Below are 16,115 nucleotides of genomic sequence, written 5' to 3'. Positions count from 1 at the left end.
ATGTGGTGCATTTGCTCTCCAAAACACCGGTGTGCTGTACTAGTAACGAATTGGCATGTTCAGTTTTCATGACAAACCTTACTGGCTGTGTCGGGTGGTGGCGGGTTTAACGACACATTTATTTTTACGCGATCTAACCCAAAGCAACGGGTATTATGGATACATTTTACCGCTATATTTCCCGAAATGCGAACCCATAGATCTAAGTAGCCAGTACAGACAGACTGCAGAAATCTCCATCCTAGGGACATTTCCTATCTGGAGAGATTATCCGACCTAGTGCGCATCCAACCAAGACGGTGCGCGCTGGTGGAGCTAGGTCGGATAATCTCTCCAGATAGGCGTTTGCCACGCGGCACAGGTGACACGAACGTGAGTCCCCACGCGGCGCTGCGGCCGCCACTCCCACCGCCGCCGCTTCCCCTACTCACACAACGGGCTCGCGGCAGCGGAGTCGAGTCGCCCGTCCCGGCGGGACCCGCCACGCCCCCGCCCCCAGTGGAGGGGGGAGGGGGCCGGTCGAATCCTATCGACTCCGTGATTAATTATACCGTTATCTCGCGCTCACTCCAAGAAGGGTGCCCAGGGACCGCGGACCACTCGGCTGTCACTTCTCTTTGAGGTTAGTGGGCTCGGCGGCGGTGGCGTGCGCAGGCGCCCGCCGCCATCTCCAGCCAAACTCCACGTTTCTCACTCGTTTATTCACCGCTTCCGTTACATTTATTGACCAATGAGGGGCACGTTGGGAAATTAACGTGCGCGCTAGAATAATTGAATGCCCTCTCGCCTCTGTTCAAATTAAGGGTCAAAATTAATTTTAAAGAATTCTACTTAATGTTGAAAAAAGTTCATTATTTATGAGGATATATTGAATGGAGGTGAAGATGTTGAATGAAAGTAGTATGTTCTGTGATATAAATAGACCTCTAAGGAGTGTTTGCCACATTTGGGAATTAACTTTGCCACAATTATCACAGTTACCTTAGATATTCTGCATGCATATATCATTTGGTTACATATTTACATTTCATCCTGAGGTGAACGCCATTTGTTCACGACAAGCGTACACCATCAGTTTGTTGTCCTTCCCCGCACCTCCGATTAGCACGGTTGGCTATGCACAGTGCGAAAGAAGTTCAACATACATATATACAATAACATGGTCGTTTAAGACATCTCTGCAAACGTCACCTAACAAATGTTTCTGAAAATCACCCCGCAAACACGGAGGCCGCATGATCTCAGTGCCAGCACAGACAGGGGGACCCGGCCTCACCTTGAGAAGGTGCGATAGCACTACGGTCAGGACACGGCGCTGACAAACACAAAGTTTTTCGCACTCAAAAGGCCGGGCCACCCGTGTCCAGATAAAGCGACGGGCCGTGTAGCGCAAGTGTTGTGACGTTCACCTGCCCCGCCAAGATAAATACTTCACTCTCCCTTTGCGATACCTTCTGCATCCACGCTCTCCAGCCCCCCCCCCCCCCCCCCCCCGGTCCAAAGCGATATTGGCAGGTTTTGCTGAGAAAGAGGGAGGTGGGGGTGGGGGTGGGAGGGGGCGGTAGCGGCGGTGTCGACAAAGTAAGGGGGCTACGAGGAGGCGGTAATGAGAGCATGGCGGGGACGGATCCATCTGCCGCCACCACGACGGCCTTCCATCACGCGGGTTAAAAGGCGGGCGACTCGGGGGGTCAGGACTCCCTCGCTCAAGGCCGTCAACATTCGTTACCGGCGAGAGATGAATTTGCGGCCATCCAGATAAAGTCTCTTTAATTCGCTCGCACCGCGCGGCCGCTGGGGGTGGGGGTGGGGGAGGAAATGGGCCGAGCGCGCATCTCTTCCGCCCGTCTGCGGCTCGTGGATAACGCACGACACTCGTCACGGCGCGGGGGCCGGGTTACAAAAGCGCCGGCGGTGCGGCGGGAGGACACGACACGAGGACCGTCCGGAGAGGCGCGTAGAGAAAGAAGAGAAGAGCTGTGCTGGAGCGGCAAGCGCGCGTATCCTTGTTGTGCTGCTCGTGTCGATTCTTAATCCAGCGCGCGGGAAAGTGTGACTTATTTAATTAAGTGCTTCGGAATAGCGGAAAGGATCTTGTACCGTGGCGCTAAAAAGCGGTTAGCAAAATAATGAGACTCGGATTGGCATTGACTCGGCACGTAATACATGGGAGGGTTGTGGATCCAGAAAATACTTTTTGAAAGGAATATCAATATTTCACTTTAAACTTTATCTAAGCGGAGGAATTTTATACATGAAAAGCAGTGCAATCGCTGCAGTTACGCTAATCCCCCTTTAGAGCCGTCATTAAACAGTATCCCATAGTGAAGCGGGGAGCTTCCCAGGCATGTCCTCGGCTAAGTGCCATCGTCCTGTTTCCAATATGCAGTTTATTAAACTGGATACGCACAGTGATCGGCTCACGTACAACTGTGTCACGGAATTAAATTAAAGACAATCACAAGGCAGTTAAGGGCTTCTCTCCCTTCGCGTAACAATAAAAGACCCGTTCTTAAAACTGCCTTAATGCAGCCACCAAGGGCTTCATGAAAGAAGACGTTTTTAGGAGGAGCCCTATTACCCGTGATTTTGTGCTTAGTCTAATTGATACTTGGCAAAGTTGCGCCTATCACAGGTCAAGGAATACGTGAGCAAAGTTGTAACACGGAACAAGAATATGTTTTTATCTCCATCTCACTCTCTCGGTGAATCTTGAATCCGACTCAGTGTGCATTTAATGAGGCACATGCAATTAAGTTTAAGCACAGCATTCACCACCAGACTGCCAACTGCGCCTGCACTTTAAAACTCTGTGTTACAATCGCATCCTCAAAAGTTCTAGCCGGGTAGCGGAGTAGTGGTGGAGGGGGGGGGGGTGTCGCGTAATGGTTTAAAGATCGTCAACGAATCCATATCGCCGAGAAATAGATGCACGTGTTAATTACGTGAAGTCATCACAAAAAAACTCGACCATTTCGTCGACAGCGTTTGTGAAAACCTGGCGTCATGCTCGGCTGCTCACAATGTGTCTGTACTGTCTGCATTTACAGCCCGAAATGCAAACATTTATTAAATAAGATCGAGATTTTACTTCGCTGAAGCCGATTGCTGCACGAGTGCATGCATATTCTTACACATCACTTTGAATGAACATGTGCATTAAATATATATATATTTTACTAAATGTATGTGGGGAGCAGTAGCGTAGTGGTTAGCGCACTCCGATACGAACCTGGTTATCCGAGTTCATTTCCCGTTGATAGCCAACATTGGTGACAACTATCTGAACCAGTCCTGAGCCTCCCCTTGGTAAACTCAGCCTGAAATAAGCACATAGTGCGATGTCTACATATTAGCAGTTGGAACACAGGCGGATGGGCATGGCATTGGCCACACCACCTGCGCCGGCCTAAATAGGCGCTCGCTAACAGCGCTTGCCCCAACAGTCTGGTAAAGGCTATAGAGGGGATCTTTGTGTTTATTGGGGACAGTGTTACAGTGGCTAGCGGACCAAGCTCCTATTCTGCTTATCCAAATTTGATTCCTGGCAATGAGGCACATCAGTGATAATTGGTATCTGAACCTGTCCTTGAGTCTCCCCTAGGTAGATTCAATCTTAAATGAATGATAATTATGCTATTTAATTAATAATCCTGGAAAGCCTCTGAGTCTCGAAACCTTTATGCTCCAGAGGACCCTAACCCATTGCTTGCAATGCCAGCCTTATTAGGGATGGCTAATAGCACTTTCTCCAACAGTTTATAAAGTTAAATGGGGGGTGTTTATCTCTTGTGTGTGTTTTAGTTTGTTTGTGCATGTGCAATCTTGCATACCCTATTTTGTTAACCCTTAACACCTGGATCTGTCCAATGACCTCCAGTCACTCTACTACTCTACATGGCATTAAAGTACACCAAACCTGGTACGAATGTTGAGGTGCCCTTTACCAACAGTCAGTGGTAAATGGCAGCTATTTTTGGTTGTGCTTCTATCCAGGGGTAGGAGCAGTGCAATTAAAAGAGGGATTTATCGACGCGATGCCCACTTAAGACATTCTCACAAGACTATTGTGTGTGCGAATACATGCGTCTGCCAATATCCCCCCAAGTGGAATAATGACGTTGTCACTCAATAAAAAAGAAATGCCTCGACGTAATAATTTCTCCTTGTGTGACCGAAACTGAGCTCTTCATTAACCAGAAAGGGAAGAAAATAAATCACCACCTGCAAGCGGACAATGTAACCGCTGGAATGTGAAACAGGAACATGCATTACGCGCCACGGTTAATCGACAGACATGAAAAGCACGACTCTGGTGGCTGTCGAGGCATAGTGAAGATTGACATTATTATAAGCATCGATGACAGATCTTTGCAAATGCACATCACTATTTGTCACCTGAGATCAAATCGCTCAGGCTCACGTGCATCCCAAAAAAAGCCTAATTATTTTTCCACCGAGGCGCCAGTTAGGGATAGGCAGCAATTCCAAGTTCCCTCACAATGAAAGTCGAGGCTCGCCTATTGGACTTGTCTCGATCGGCTTGTTATCGCTCATTACAGGGAAGAGAGTTGGCGGGGGGGGGCAGATTTGGGTGAGGCGCAGCACAAAAGAAAATTCTGCATTGACAAAACAAGGGCCCCGTGTTTCCACGGCGATTACTTGACTTTGGAAAAAGAAGGGTGCAGGGGTGTGCAGTTGGACGGGCGACGACAGGGGTGCGTTGCGTCAACACTACATGAGCATGCCCCGTTAATACGGTTGATACGGAAATAACATCGGCGACTAAAACACAGAGGGCGAAGGAAGGAAATAATGTCTTTTAACATGCAACGTACAGATGCCGCTGTCGCGGACGCACACTCGTGCACATGCACAAGCGCTCATATGCACACATATATGCAAACAAAGACATATACACACACGCGCACACGCGCACACAATGCCTGTTCCTATGCTGTTTGGGAAACGGAAGCAATTAAGGAGAGGCCGCGATTAGTCGGTGCCGATCAGAGCGCCGCTGTTTCCTTCTCGGTGGGCCCGTTCGCCAGCTGTGAGCTATTCGCGCAACGAGGGCCCGTGACATCGCCCCTAATGAGGCCGGAACGTCGTCTGATATTCACAATCAGGGGGCAAATGGCCGCGTCGTTAGGGCCTAATTACAGCCATCCATTACTCTGACAACGGAGTGGCCAGATGTCTGCGCGAGCGCGCTCGCTGTCTGGCAAGCGGCGTTCAAATTACTGCTGCCGAGCCCGCGATTTAAGCAGTGAAACATTTTTTTAAGCCAGTCTGACTGTAAAGATAAAATAAAACATGTGGGAGAAAGAAAAAAATCATTGTCAAAATTTTAACAAAAAACAGAACAAGCAGCTTAAAATGCAAATTCAGGCGAAGCTTTGCTCCTCACATTCATTTGATCGGGCACCAATACGATAATTTCGGTCCTCTGCTGAAGGCTCTGATCTAGAGATAATTACGACGATGATTTGCGCACTTGACAGCCCATTCAGCGGAAAAAAAATCAAGCCGAACATTTCAAGGGCTGTCCACAAACGGTCCCAAATGAGCCGCCCTGATTTGCTCGCCAGCTACGAGATAATTACCGACCACCGGCATATGCCGCCGGCCTCGCTTAGTGCGACAGGGAACCAACCGCGTGCGCATCATCACTGGCTTAACGGCCGACGAGCTCTCAGCCCCGAAGCCTTTCATTCTCACTCGGATCCCGAAGACGCGTTCTTTTGTCCGGCAGTAATGGCGACAGCAAAGGTGACATTCTCAGACTACTTAAAAACATTTTTCATTTCATTCATATCGCAAATTTTTTATTTTTTTGTCCCATAGGAAGAGCCCAAGGCTTTATACCTTTACGTGTGCGCAAACGTACGTGTGTATTAGCCCACATTTGCAGTCTCCATATACGATGATTCAATGACGTTTGTTTACTTGTGGTTCAATGCACCTACATCCTAAAAAAGCCACAAGGGGCCAAAATGTCAATGCTTTAGATTCGTCCATAATATAGGTAATTTTTTGGGTTAGATTGCGTAAATATAAATGTGTCGTTAAACCCGCCACCACCCGACACAGCCAATTAGTAAGGTTTGTCACGTAAAGAGGACATGCCAATTCGTTACAAGTATAGTACACCGGGGTGTTGGAAAGCAAATCAACAACATTTACAATCGTGAAAGCCTATGTGTTAAACTGCTTTAGATTCGGCAGGAAATAGTTTCATATTTCACATCAAGTCAAAGTGGTTTGCAACTCAAACCAACGGTGACACTCATCTCACATTTACAACTCTGAGCCAGTGGTGGAAATTCTCAATTCCTATAGCCGGCGTTGAGTCTATCCAGAGGACAACTGCTGTTGACTGTCGACAAAGTGGTATTCATTTTAGTGACCCCCATCTGGATGATATGGCTGAATTGACCACCTTCACCTCACCGGGATTTGAACTTGCAATTGTAAGATTGTCAAATGACCACCCCCGATCATTGCACCGATGCAGAAGGCAGAAAAAAAGGTTTTATACCAAACGCCTCTCATACCAAACGCCTTCTCACACCTGTTTAATGGGAATCTCCCTGCCGCTCCCAATGATGTCCGTTTTCCCGACGTCATTCCTCCTTTCGCCATCCAGGTTCACCTTCCGGGACTATTGGCACAGGAGAGAAATATTTGACTTGCGAGTGTTAATGAGATTTTTTTTTAAATATTACATTTTCAATCAACCAGCACGGACACATTTATTACAGAGTGACACGTGTACATAAATATTACACACAAACTTAAAAGAATCACAATAACATTTTACAGCCGTTTGAAAATCCACTGTTGGATGAAGGCCTCTCCTGATGACGTTGCAGGCATGGGGGTAATTTGACCATACCTGACCATGGCTGGTCAGTAGGGGTTGGTAAAGGAATCAAACTCAGGGTGGCAAGGTTCCGATTTAAAGCTTTCGTGACTGCAGGGATTCATCTTCTTGGTTCTTTCGGTAAAGTCACATAGAATGAAAACAATAAAAACAATAAAATAAAGGATTATTTTTTTTATATTATTTTATTATGTTTTATTTTATTATTTTTATTGTTTCCATTCTACGTGACTTTACCGAAAGAACCAAGAAGAGGTGGCAAGGTTCTTAGTCAAAGTGCGTTAACCACTGCACCACCGCTGCCCACACACACAAAGTTACATGACGTAATTTGAATGTATGAAACGCCTGAATGCAATTTAATCCAAACAACCACTAACCATAAAAGTGGCACTCATCACAATAATAGGATTGTTCTTTTGATTTTTGACATTCTCTTCTGAAAGTTTAATTCTAATTGTGCTATCGGTGCCTTGTGATGAAGACATTTCACACTGGGAGATCTCGCAGCGAGCACCACAAAGTCACATTGCATCAGGGAGCAGTCGCGGGAGGTGAAATCACAGAGCAGTTCATGGAGTCACTTATCGACGTTAGGGGCACATGTTTTATCCACTCTGTTCAGACAATGTAAAGCTCATCAGTGAAAACAGAACCTGAAAACAGAATTTACATAAACCTCAGCCACAGACTAAGCCAACTGAAGCAACAAACCAAATTTGATTATGGCTTCTTGTGCAGTCACTAGCGATCGGGCCTACACCATGGTTGAACCTGCATTCAAACCCAGGTATGTATGTATGTTGAACTTCCTTCACACTGTATGTAGCCAACCGTGCTCATCGGAGGTGTGGGAGAAGGACAAGAAACTATACACAAAAAGCAGTTCTATAGAAATTAGTTTTCTATTTAAAAGCGACTAGCTCCAGTGGCTTTCTAATATCAGAAGAAAGAGCGTTCCAGATGGCCTTGTTCGATAGCGGGCCAAAAGCCGCTGCTGTGAGGCTGACCGGAGCTCGCGTGTACCAGTTGTGCCCAGCTAAGTGTCTCTGACACGGTGTTAGCCTACCGAACCACACAGTCAGCTCTGCGTGTATCCCTACTGATGAACATGCGGTACCTGTAGCCGAGTAGTCGCCCTCTATTGCAGCCCCGCGAACTTCGAGTGCTGGGCACGGCAGTATAGGCCGAAGAGCAGGCACTCACCGTGAAGATGGAGCGACGCCGCGGCTGCTTGCGCGACGACGTGGGGGTGATGGCGCCGTCAATCCGCACTTCGCGCTCAGTGCTGGCCGGCGTGGAAGCAGACGATGATGAGAGCGCAGGAATGACCGCGACTGTTGCCGCCGCCGCCACGTGCGTCTGTGAGTAAAGGCCTCCGTGCAGCGCAGACGGCTGTTCCAGTCATGGCACAACAAAGAAAAAAAGATCCCCAATATAGCCTTCAACAGACTATGAAGGCCGGCACAGCACTAAATAGGGCCATGTTCTGTTCATCACAATGACACTGAAGAGGGTGGTTTTGGCGATCAAGGCTAAGCTACCTAGAAGGGGCCCTAGGCCAGGTTCGGATGCCACTTGCCGTTTAAGATGTGCATCATGGGCAAGAATCGAACCCAGGTTGCCAAGAGCGGAGCATCAGTTTATAAACCACTATGACACGCTTCCCCACCACAGACACAAACACCCCACCACAATTACCAGCAGCCTGTGTCCCAGCATTCACAGGACTCGATACGGTAAGAAGGATAAATTTAGGTTTGTGGTAGCGATGCTGAATCCTGGCAGCAGCAGCAGCGCAATAGTTTTATTTATTTATTTGGGGGTTCAATCAAATGAATCTCAGTCGATTCTTGATCGAGTGCTCAGGACCGCAAAATCAGGCAGCCTACTCTCACTGTCAGCACCGCGACGGCACTCCGCACAACCCCACACCTGCAGCGCCTCCTTGAATTTTTTTTCACCCTTGCTTCATTGTAATCAGGCATTCGCTATTGATTTATTTTAAATGCCACAATCAGTGTTACTTATACTTAAAAGGGCATCACCTTTTTTGAACTTTACAAAAGAGTTTGTCAATGAGGCCTGCTAAGAAGGAACTTCACAAAGAAGTCCGTAGATATGTCTGCTGGCATGGACACTAGGAACCTCTTGATTTGCATTAACATGCCCCTCCATTGGGCCTACGAAGCTGTGCACTCGAGATATTTTTTTATTGTACGGCTAGTTGACATCAATCTCCATTGGATGGAGACATGATCAGTCACTAGACTGTGAAGCCAGCCAGCTCAACCGCACACCAGGTAGAATGTAAACGATAACGTCGCCACGCAGCTGATAAACATACTGCCGCCTGCAGCACACGCTCCCCAGTGTTTTGAAGCATTTGCAACTAAATCATCCTTAATGTGCCCGATCTCGTCACATCTCCGAAGTTAAGCAAGTATGTGCCTGGTGAATACTTGGACGGAGGGCTGCGTGTGTGGATACAAACGACCGTTGGCTTGGATTGCAAGGCGGCCAGCAGATGGCAGCACAACAATGGATTGTTGAGCATTGAGCATCACCCCATTTGTGAGCGGAGTTTTTCTGTGGCCACTTTGGTTTCCTCCCACGTAAAGCCAAACTCTCATTAATGGAACCATCCAACCACCGCTCCGATTACCACAGTTGGCTATGTACGGTGCGAAAGAAGTGCAACGTAGATACCCCGTAAGGCTTTTCTGTGTAAATAAGCTTACATGATCTTGAAATTGCTAGATGAAGGCCTCCCCAAGTCTTTGCCAAAAGGACATTATTGTTATTGCTATTATGGGATGTTGGGATTGAGAGGTGTGTGGGTGTATGTGTGCATGTAGGGTAGCGGTTATCAAGCTGCACTATGAACCCCGACGACCCAAGTTCGATTCCCGCTCAAGGTCAACACCAGTGACGATTATCTGAACCGGTCTTCAACCTCCCCTTGGTCGATTCAGCCTCAAATGAGTACCTGTGTAAACATTGCCACTGGGAAGACAAAGGCACTCATGTGCTGTGCCGGCCTTCATAGGTGCTCACTCACAGCACTTTCCCTAAAAGTATGTTAAATGCTACACGGTGGACCTTTGTCTTTGTTTGTGTTTCACACAAGAGTCAAGCTGGCAACATTAGGGAGACCATGGGTGGCTCACGTGGGCTGTGGAGATTACCCGTGGTGGTCACCTGTGTTACGTGGAGGGTCAGGGGCACAGCAGCCAGTGGCGTCATCACCTGCGCAGGGTGCGGGGACAGGGGCCCCATGGGGGACGACGGAACGACAGGCGTGGAGGGTGGCGTCACCATAGGCTTGCACAGTCCGATGGACAACTGCTGCTTCTTCCGCGTGGCCACGATCCTCTGGGCCACTGCGCCACAACACGGGCAGACGGCAGAGTCACCGAGGGGGGAAAACAAATGGATGAGATGAGAGTCCGCATCCGTCGAGCGAAACGGACGCACAAAGCGTGCCGACGTTTTGCCGAATCAGAAGCGTTGCCCACAACATCTCGGAAGAAGCGTAATTGTGTGAAATGTTAGCAAACTAGTTTTGTTCTTTGTTAAAAGGGAGTGGTAATGGTGTTGGTGGCGAGTGAGGAGCTTTCCGTCTGTGCTCGTATACAACTGCCAATGCAGCCGCTTCTTATTCTTCTCCTCCAATTATAACCTCAATTCGGTCACGCAACTCATTTGGACACAGAGGTTTTTGTGAATTTTGTTCAAGTCGCATCCGACACGTGAAATTCAGTCAACGTGAGGCGTGCCAGACAAATGGGCGGCCATTTTCATCGCTCAGGATCGCCTTCTACAGTTGGCCATAAAATACGTCCCTTTGACGACACGTGCCTCGACGTGGATATAAAACCAAAGGTTTAAAGCAAATCGGTCTCCAGTAAAAGTTGTTAGAAGCCAAGGCCATGAAACCACGAGCAGGTGTCCTTACAGGGAGGCCAACGCCCCATCGCTCAGCACGGCATCTGCCCTGCTCCACTAATCGCTACTTTTTCCTCTTCCCTCCTATTTCTTTGAAATCTCAAATTGACCCCCAATCTCTCTCCAGCAGCACGGCAGTATGTGCCAGCCGAGATGCAGACCCCCATCTCTGAAATCAATTACCTAATCCGCTTTAATCGGCTGTGCGATTAATGCGACCTCATTACACTCCAGCCTCGCCCCGTCCCGGTGGCGCGATGTCACATCGCGGCTCCAACAGCGCGAGACTAATGGAGCGGGGACAGAGTCACAGCCACACCACTCCCTCCCTCCCTCCTTCCCTCCTTCCATCATTCCCTCTCTCCCCTTCCCTCCTTCCCTCCCTCCCTCCCTTCCCCTCCCTCCCTCCCTCCCGGAGGCCCTTCCTTCCCTCCCTCCCTCCCTCGCGCTCTCTCTCCCTGTCATTTCCCACAAGGACCACAGAGGCGTGCTCTGCACCTTGTAAACACGACTGTCTCTTCTGTCAAAGTCAAGCCAGAGCGGCCAGGAGGGTTGATGTAGGCTGATGTGGCCGTGACGCCGATTGGCTTTGCCGATTAACAGCGGCTGTGGTTTTTGGTCAATTTCAAAACGATCGCTTCAAATTGACAGTTTAGAGCGTCCTCGAAAATTCTCATTTATCTAATGTGGGGGGAAAAAGGATGCCACGTGTGGCGCTATACCCAGCACGGCAAAGGAGACGCACTGGGTGAGGGGTTGGGGGTTAGGGTGGAAGGTACCGGATGGGAGTCTGCGTGGCGGACGAGTGAGGAGAGCGCGGTGGGGAATGTTTTTGGACAAATCTACCAGAGGGATTATTAGCAGTTTTAAAAGCAGCGCTCCTACGATAACATTACACATCCCCAGGCGACAGTTCACGGAACGCCTAATTCGCTGCACTTTTCGAACCCATGTTTAGCCAATTTTGTAGGCTTCCCCCTACATCAGAGGCATCGTGGGGTGCGGGGAGTGCTGGCTGGGGAGCCAGGGGTTAACGTGTAGTCATCCGCTGTAAATTTCCTCCCTCCAACTCTGACCCTGTAATTAGACTTCTTTCTTTCACCTCGTCAGACATCTGAAAAACATGTTCAACAGAAACCGTGCCCCTGTCAGCAAACTCTCCCTACCCAGCGCCACCCCACAGACCCCTTCACCCTAACCCACTCCACAGCCTTGGAGGGTAAACCTTTAAAAGGACCCCCTCCAATAATTGCCAATTGATTCCAAATAAAGCGCTTTGACAATGACCAATGAATGGGAAGGGGGGAGGCAGACGGGGGTGCTGCTGATGGTGAGAGGGAGCAGGGAAGGCCAGGGGAGGGGAACAACTTTCGATGAGTTTCCTTTAACTCCTCTCGAGAAGGCATGAGTACAGAGCAGCGGCCGAGTCAACACCAAAATACGCGAGCAGGACACCAGCTCTTAAGAGTGCTGTGCTGTTGTTGGAACACTTGGGCCTTCACAGTTGTGCCGTAAGAGCCCTCTGACGGCACAACCCAAAAAAACCCATCGGAGACTGTTCTAGCTCCTCAATGGTCCGAAATAGGACGCGGGAAATATTTCTCCTAGAGTCCTAAAAATCAAGCGCGCGTTCGACCTCCCGACAACACAAGAGGCCGGTGGCGCGACACACGCGCAGGAGGAATTTTCTGAACACAAACCGGTCGACGCAGCGTCGTGCCGGTGGCCACTAGCGGACACCAGCCGGCCACGTCCACTCCTGTGAAGGCGCGGACAGAAGTACCGGGGGTGGACGGTGGTGTTCGGGCATACGTGCAGCGTCGGCACGGAGAGCAGAGCACATGTTTTGTTGGAGGAGCGAGGGAGGAAGAGGAGGTGGGAGGCAAAGAGATGGCGAGGCTGGGCTTGGAGGGGGGGGGAGACACTGGCGGGAAGGTTGGGGTTAAAGGTACAGCTGGAACAGCCTGGCGGCCAGAGATCACCGGCCCCTCCTCCCTACGTGGGGTTAATGAGATAATTGCAGTTTATTACATCCTGAGTCCAGATGAAAGGCTGCCTTACAAACAGATGTGTCTCCACATCCTGTAAATTCAATACCTCCACATGAGCCGCACAGCCCTACTCTCTCTCCCTCGCCAAAATCCGCCCCACCCCATCCCCAACCACCACAGCCACCCCCCCCCCCCCCCCCATGGCCTCCCGCCCCCAAACTAACAAATAAATACGTAAATAAGTACGTCGGTAATTCCCCGCAATTGAGCCCAACACGACTAGCCCTCTTTCAGCAAACATCTGCACAGAGATCGCAATATCCCAAGCAGTCCCGTGGCACAGACAGCAGGTGGCACGGCATACGGGCTGTGAGCAGCAGCAGCAGCAGCCGCAGAACGGGGAAGCAGGGAGACACTTTAGGGAGCAGAGTGGGGCAGAGAAATGCGAGGCCGAGTTCGGCAAGGCAACAGCGAGAAGTGTCTGGCGGGCGTGGAAGTGAGGGTTCGGAAGCTTGGGCACAATTGTGCAGTTAAATTTTGTTCGCCAACTATGAATGGAGCAGCTGTGTTCAGCCCTACCACTCGCTCCCGCGCATGCCTCCCAAGAGCCACGCGTACTTTGTTTCTAAACGCACGTTCATCAGCATGCTTTTAGAGTATTTGGTTGCAATTTCCACACGATACGCCACTTTGTTGAGCTATCTTTTGTGGCCAGGTCGCTTCTGAAAAGGAGATATATAGCTCAGTGGGCCTTACCTGGTAAAATAAAAATAGATTATAGTTTTGTACTGTTTGGAAAAGATGTCAAAATGGACTTCAGTGCTTTTTTTTATTCATTGGGGAGTCCTACTGCTCTGGACCCCAAAAACATTTTCAGCAAGTTAAATGCAATAATATAGATATGTAGAAATTAATTGATAGGGCTTTGAGTATTTTTTTTTATTGTGTGATAGATGGCATGAAATGGAGTGACGTGGTTGTAAGTAAAAGGTGTCAGGTCTGTTGCTGAAAACACTCTGCGTGTTGTAATTCAACGTTGCCATCAACGCAAACAAGATTAGCAATATTCGCAAAAGCAAATGCAATTAGGATGAATTATGCTGTATACATTAAGTGTAAAATACACACATTAGGCCGGCGCGCGGAATAAAGTGTGATTAGATATTCCGTGGCAGGCAGTATAACTTTTCCCAATTTAACAAAAAAATTGTTCTCAAAATCAAGTTCAGGTGCTGTCACGGGCAGCGTCTGACAAACGAGCGCCTCCCCCAGTGGCAAGTGCCTCCGCTCCGCACCCTCACGGCTGCCGCAGCCCTGCGCTGTCACGGGCAAGCTCAAATTAAACTCCGGCCGAGAAATAAATCTCAACCCCGGCGCTCGGCGAGGTAATTAAGGAGTGTGATTAATTTGCGCCGCAGCAAGGAGATTGCACTGTAATGAGACCGCTTAGAGCCGGGTCCTTGCGGGATGGGTGGATGGGGTGAATGGGGTGGATGGGGTGGATGGGTGGACGGGTAGATGGGTGGACGGGTGGTAAAATAGAAAAATGGACAGCATTTGCATGTGTGTGTATATTAGTCTCTACTATATTAAGGGGAGGCGGTAGTGTAGCGGTTTAGCGTGCTACGCTACGAACCCGATGCCCTGAGTTCGATACCTGCTCACTGGCCAACACCAGTGACGATTATCTGAACCAGTTCTGGGCCTCCCCTAGGTCGATTCAGCCTCAAACGAGTACCTGGTGCAGTATGTAAACATTGCAACTTGGGAAACAAGACCAGCCAGGCATGGTTCGTGCCAGCCTTCATAAGTGTCCGCTAACAGCACTTGCCCCAGCAGTCTTTTAAGGCTATACGGGGGATCGTTGTCTTTGTGTATATTAGTCTGTACATGTGTGTTTGTACGTGTGTGGGGAGCAGTGGCGTCGTACTTAGCGAACCCAGGAACCTGAGTTCAATTACTGCCAGGGCAAACATCAAAGGTGATTGACATCTTAACCGGCCCTGGGCTTCCTCTCTGAGCTTGGCTCCTCGCCTCTGAGTTGCAGCCGTTAGGTCCACAAATTTTTTATAAATTGCATCATTATTAGTATCAGTCAACTCAGCCGGAACTGAGTACCTGGTGCAGTGTGTGGAGATCAGCATCAGACAGACAAAGGCAGCCTGGTTTGTTTTTTTCCAGCCACACCACTCTGTCGTGAGCAGTGCAAGGGAGATCTCTGTCTTCTATTTGCATGTGTGCGTATCAATTTATACTGCTGGGTGGACAGAGGCAGGAGAGTACAGGCAACTTGGTCATTGTTTCAACTGCCACGACAGGAGAATGAACCGGTCCAGTGTGCACACATTACACCCCTGCCAGCATCAGTGGTGCAATTCCAAAAGGAACATGAACCGTCATCTTTTAAAGCCTGTTCACAAAGATAAGAGAGCGTGTTTTTTTTTTGTTTGTTGGAGGGTTCCTTTTATTTCTCTTTTGACCGACGCTTTATTTCCTAAACCTTTGAAACTCCTCCCACTGTCAACTCCTTCACGGACACCTGGGCTCAAGCGTCATAAGTGAATTGTAGTAAAAATGAGCTCAAGCGGCAGCCGTTTGCCACAGATTGCAGCGCTTTCATTTTCTCTCAACCTCGAGTGTGACAATTGCGCAGTAATAATAACAGTCATCTGTTTGTTGTCGAATTCACTGAAGGAGGTGTGGCAGCAACAGCAACAAAAACATAGACGTAGGAATTCAACAATTAACTAGGCTAAACCACAACCCCTGAGGCTAATTGCAAAGTAATCTATTAAACACGAGGTGACTTTCCCCAACGCGATCGGGTGAGGCGCGTTCTTTATTGCCGACTCGTCAACGCTCGCTCGCTGTAAACGGGAGGGTTCGCTGCTCGCCGGTAAAATGTGCACAGAGGGAACAGCCTGGCAAAGGTCAGCGGCGGTCAAACAGCAAGCGACCATCCTCCTCATTGTTGTTGCTGAGAGCCATTGTCTTCGCTTTGGCTACAGAGGGCGGTGATTTTTTTTGGCACCGCTCCGTGCCGGCTCATAAATGAGCTTTTTGACGAGTCCTTAACAAAATCTCAGAAATTCAACAAAAGCATGGCGCGCACCGAGGCCCTGGCGTGCGTCCTCAAATCTCTCATCGCCCTGCAACACAGAGGGGGCAAACTGCGCAGATGTTTGACAAAGGTTACACAGGTCCTGAGTTCGCGTCCATATCTTCATGCCAAATTTCAGACCATCGGCAAACACAGAAGTTGAACGCCATCGTATTCGTGCACTTACTCC

General features: G+C 49.1%; 1 protein-coding gene across 3 annotated transcripts in view; it reads right to left on the bottom strand.

Annotated features, from left to right (window-relative positions):
• LOC133346082 (arf-GAP with GTPase, ANK repeat and PH domain-containing protein 1-like) overlaps positions 1-16,115 on the bottom strand; it is a 169,821-nt gene that overhangs the window by 69,191 nt on the left and 84,515 nt on the right. For 2 of the 3 annotated variants that reach the window (XM_061557423.1, XM_061557421.1), the window contains exons 7-9: positions 10,088-10,269; positions 8,093-8,281; positions 6,575-6,664 (exon numbers count right to left, since the gene is read on the bottom strand). In XM_061557423.1, the coding sequence (XP_061413407.1) occupies positions 6,575-6,664; positions 8,093-8,281; positions 10,088-10,269 (461 nt within the window). The remainder of the gene's footprint in view (positions 1-6,574; positions 6,665-8,092; positions 8,282-10,087; positions 10,270-16,115) is intronic. The other variant, XM_061557422.1, reaches the window with a different exon arrangement.

Source organism: Lethenteron reissneri, chromosome 23 (assembly GCF_015708825.2).
Source record: "Lethenteron reissneri isolate LAM-NWPU_2019-01 chromosome 23, ASM1570882v1, whole genome shotgun sequence".
Taxonomy (NCBI): Eukaryota; Metazoa; Chordata; class Hyperoartia; order Petromyzontiformes; family Petromyzontidae; genus Lethenteron; species Lethenteron reissneri.
The sequence above is the reverse complement of the archived record's forward strand: the minus strand, read 5'-3'. Positions and strand labels throughout refer to the sequence as shown.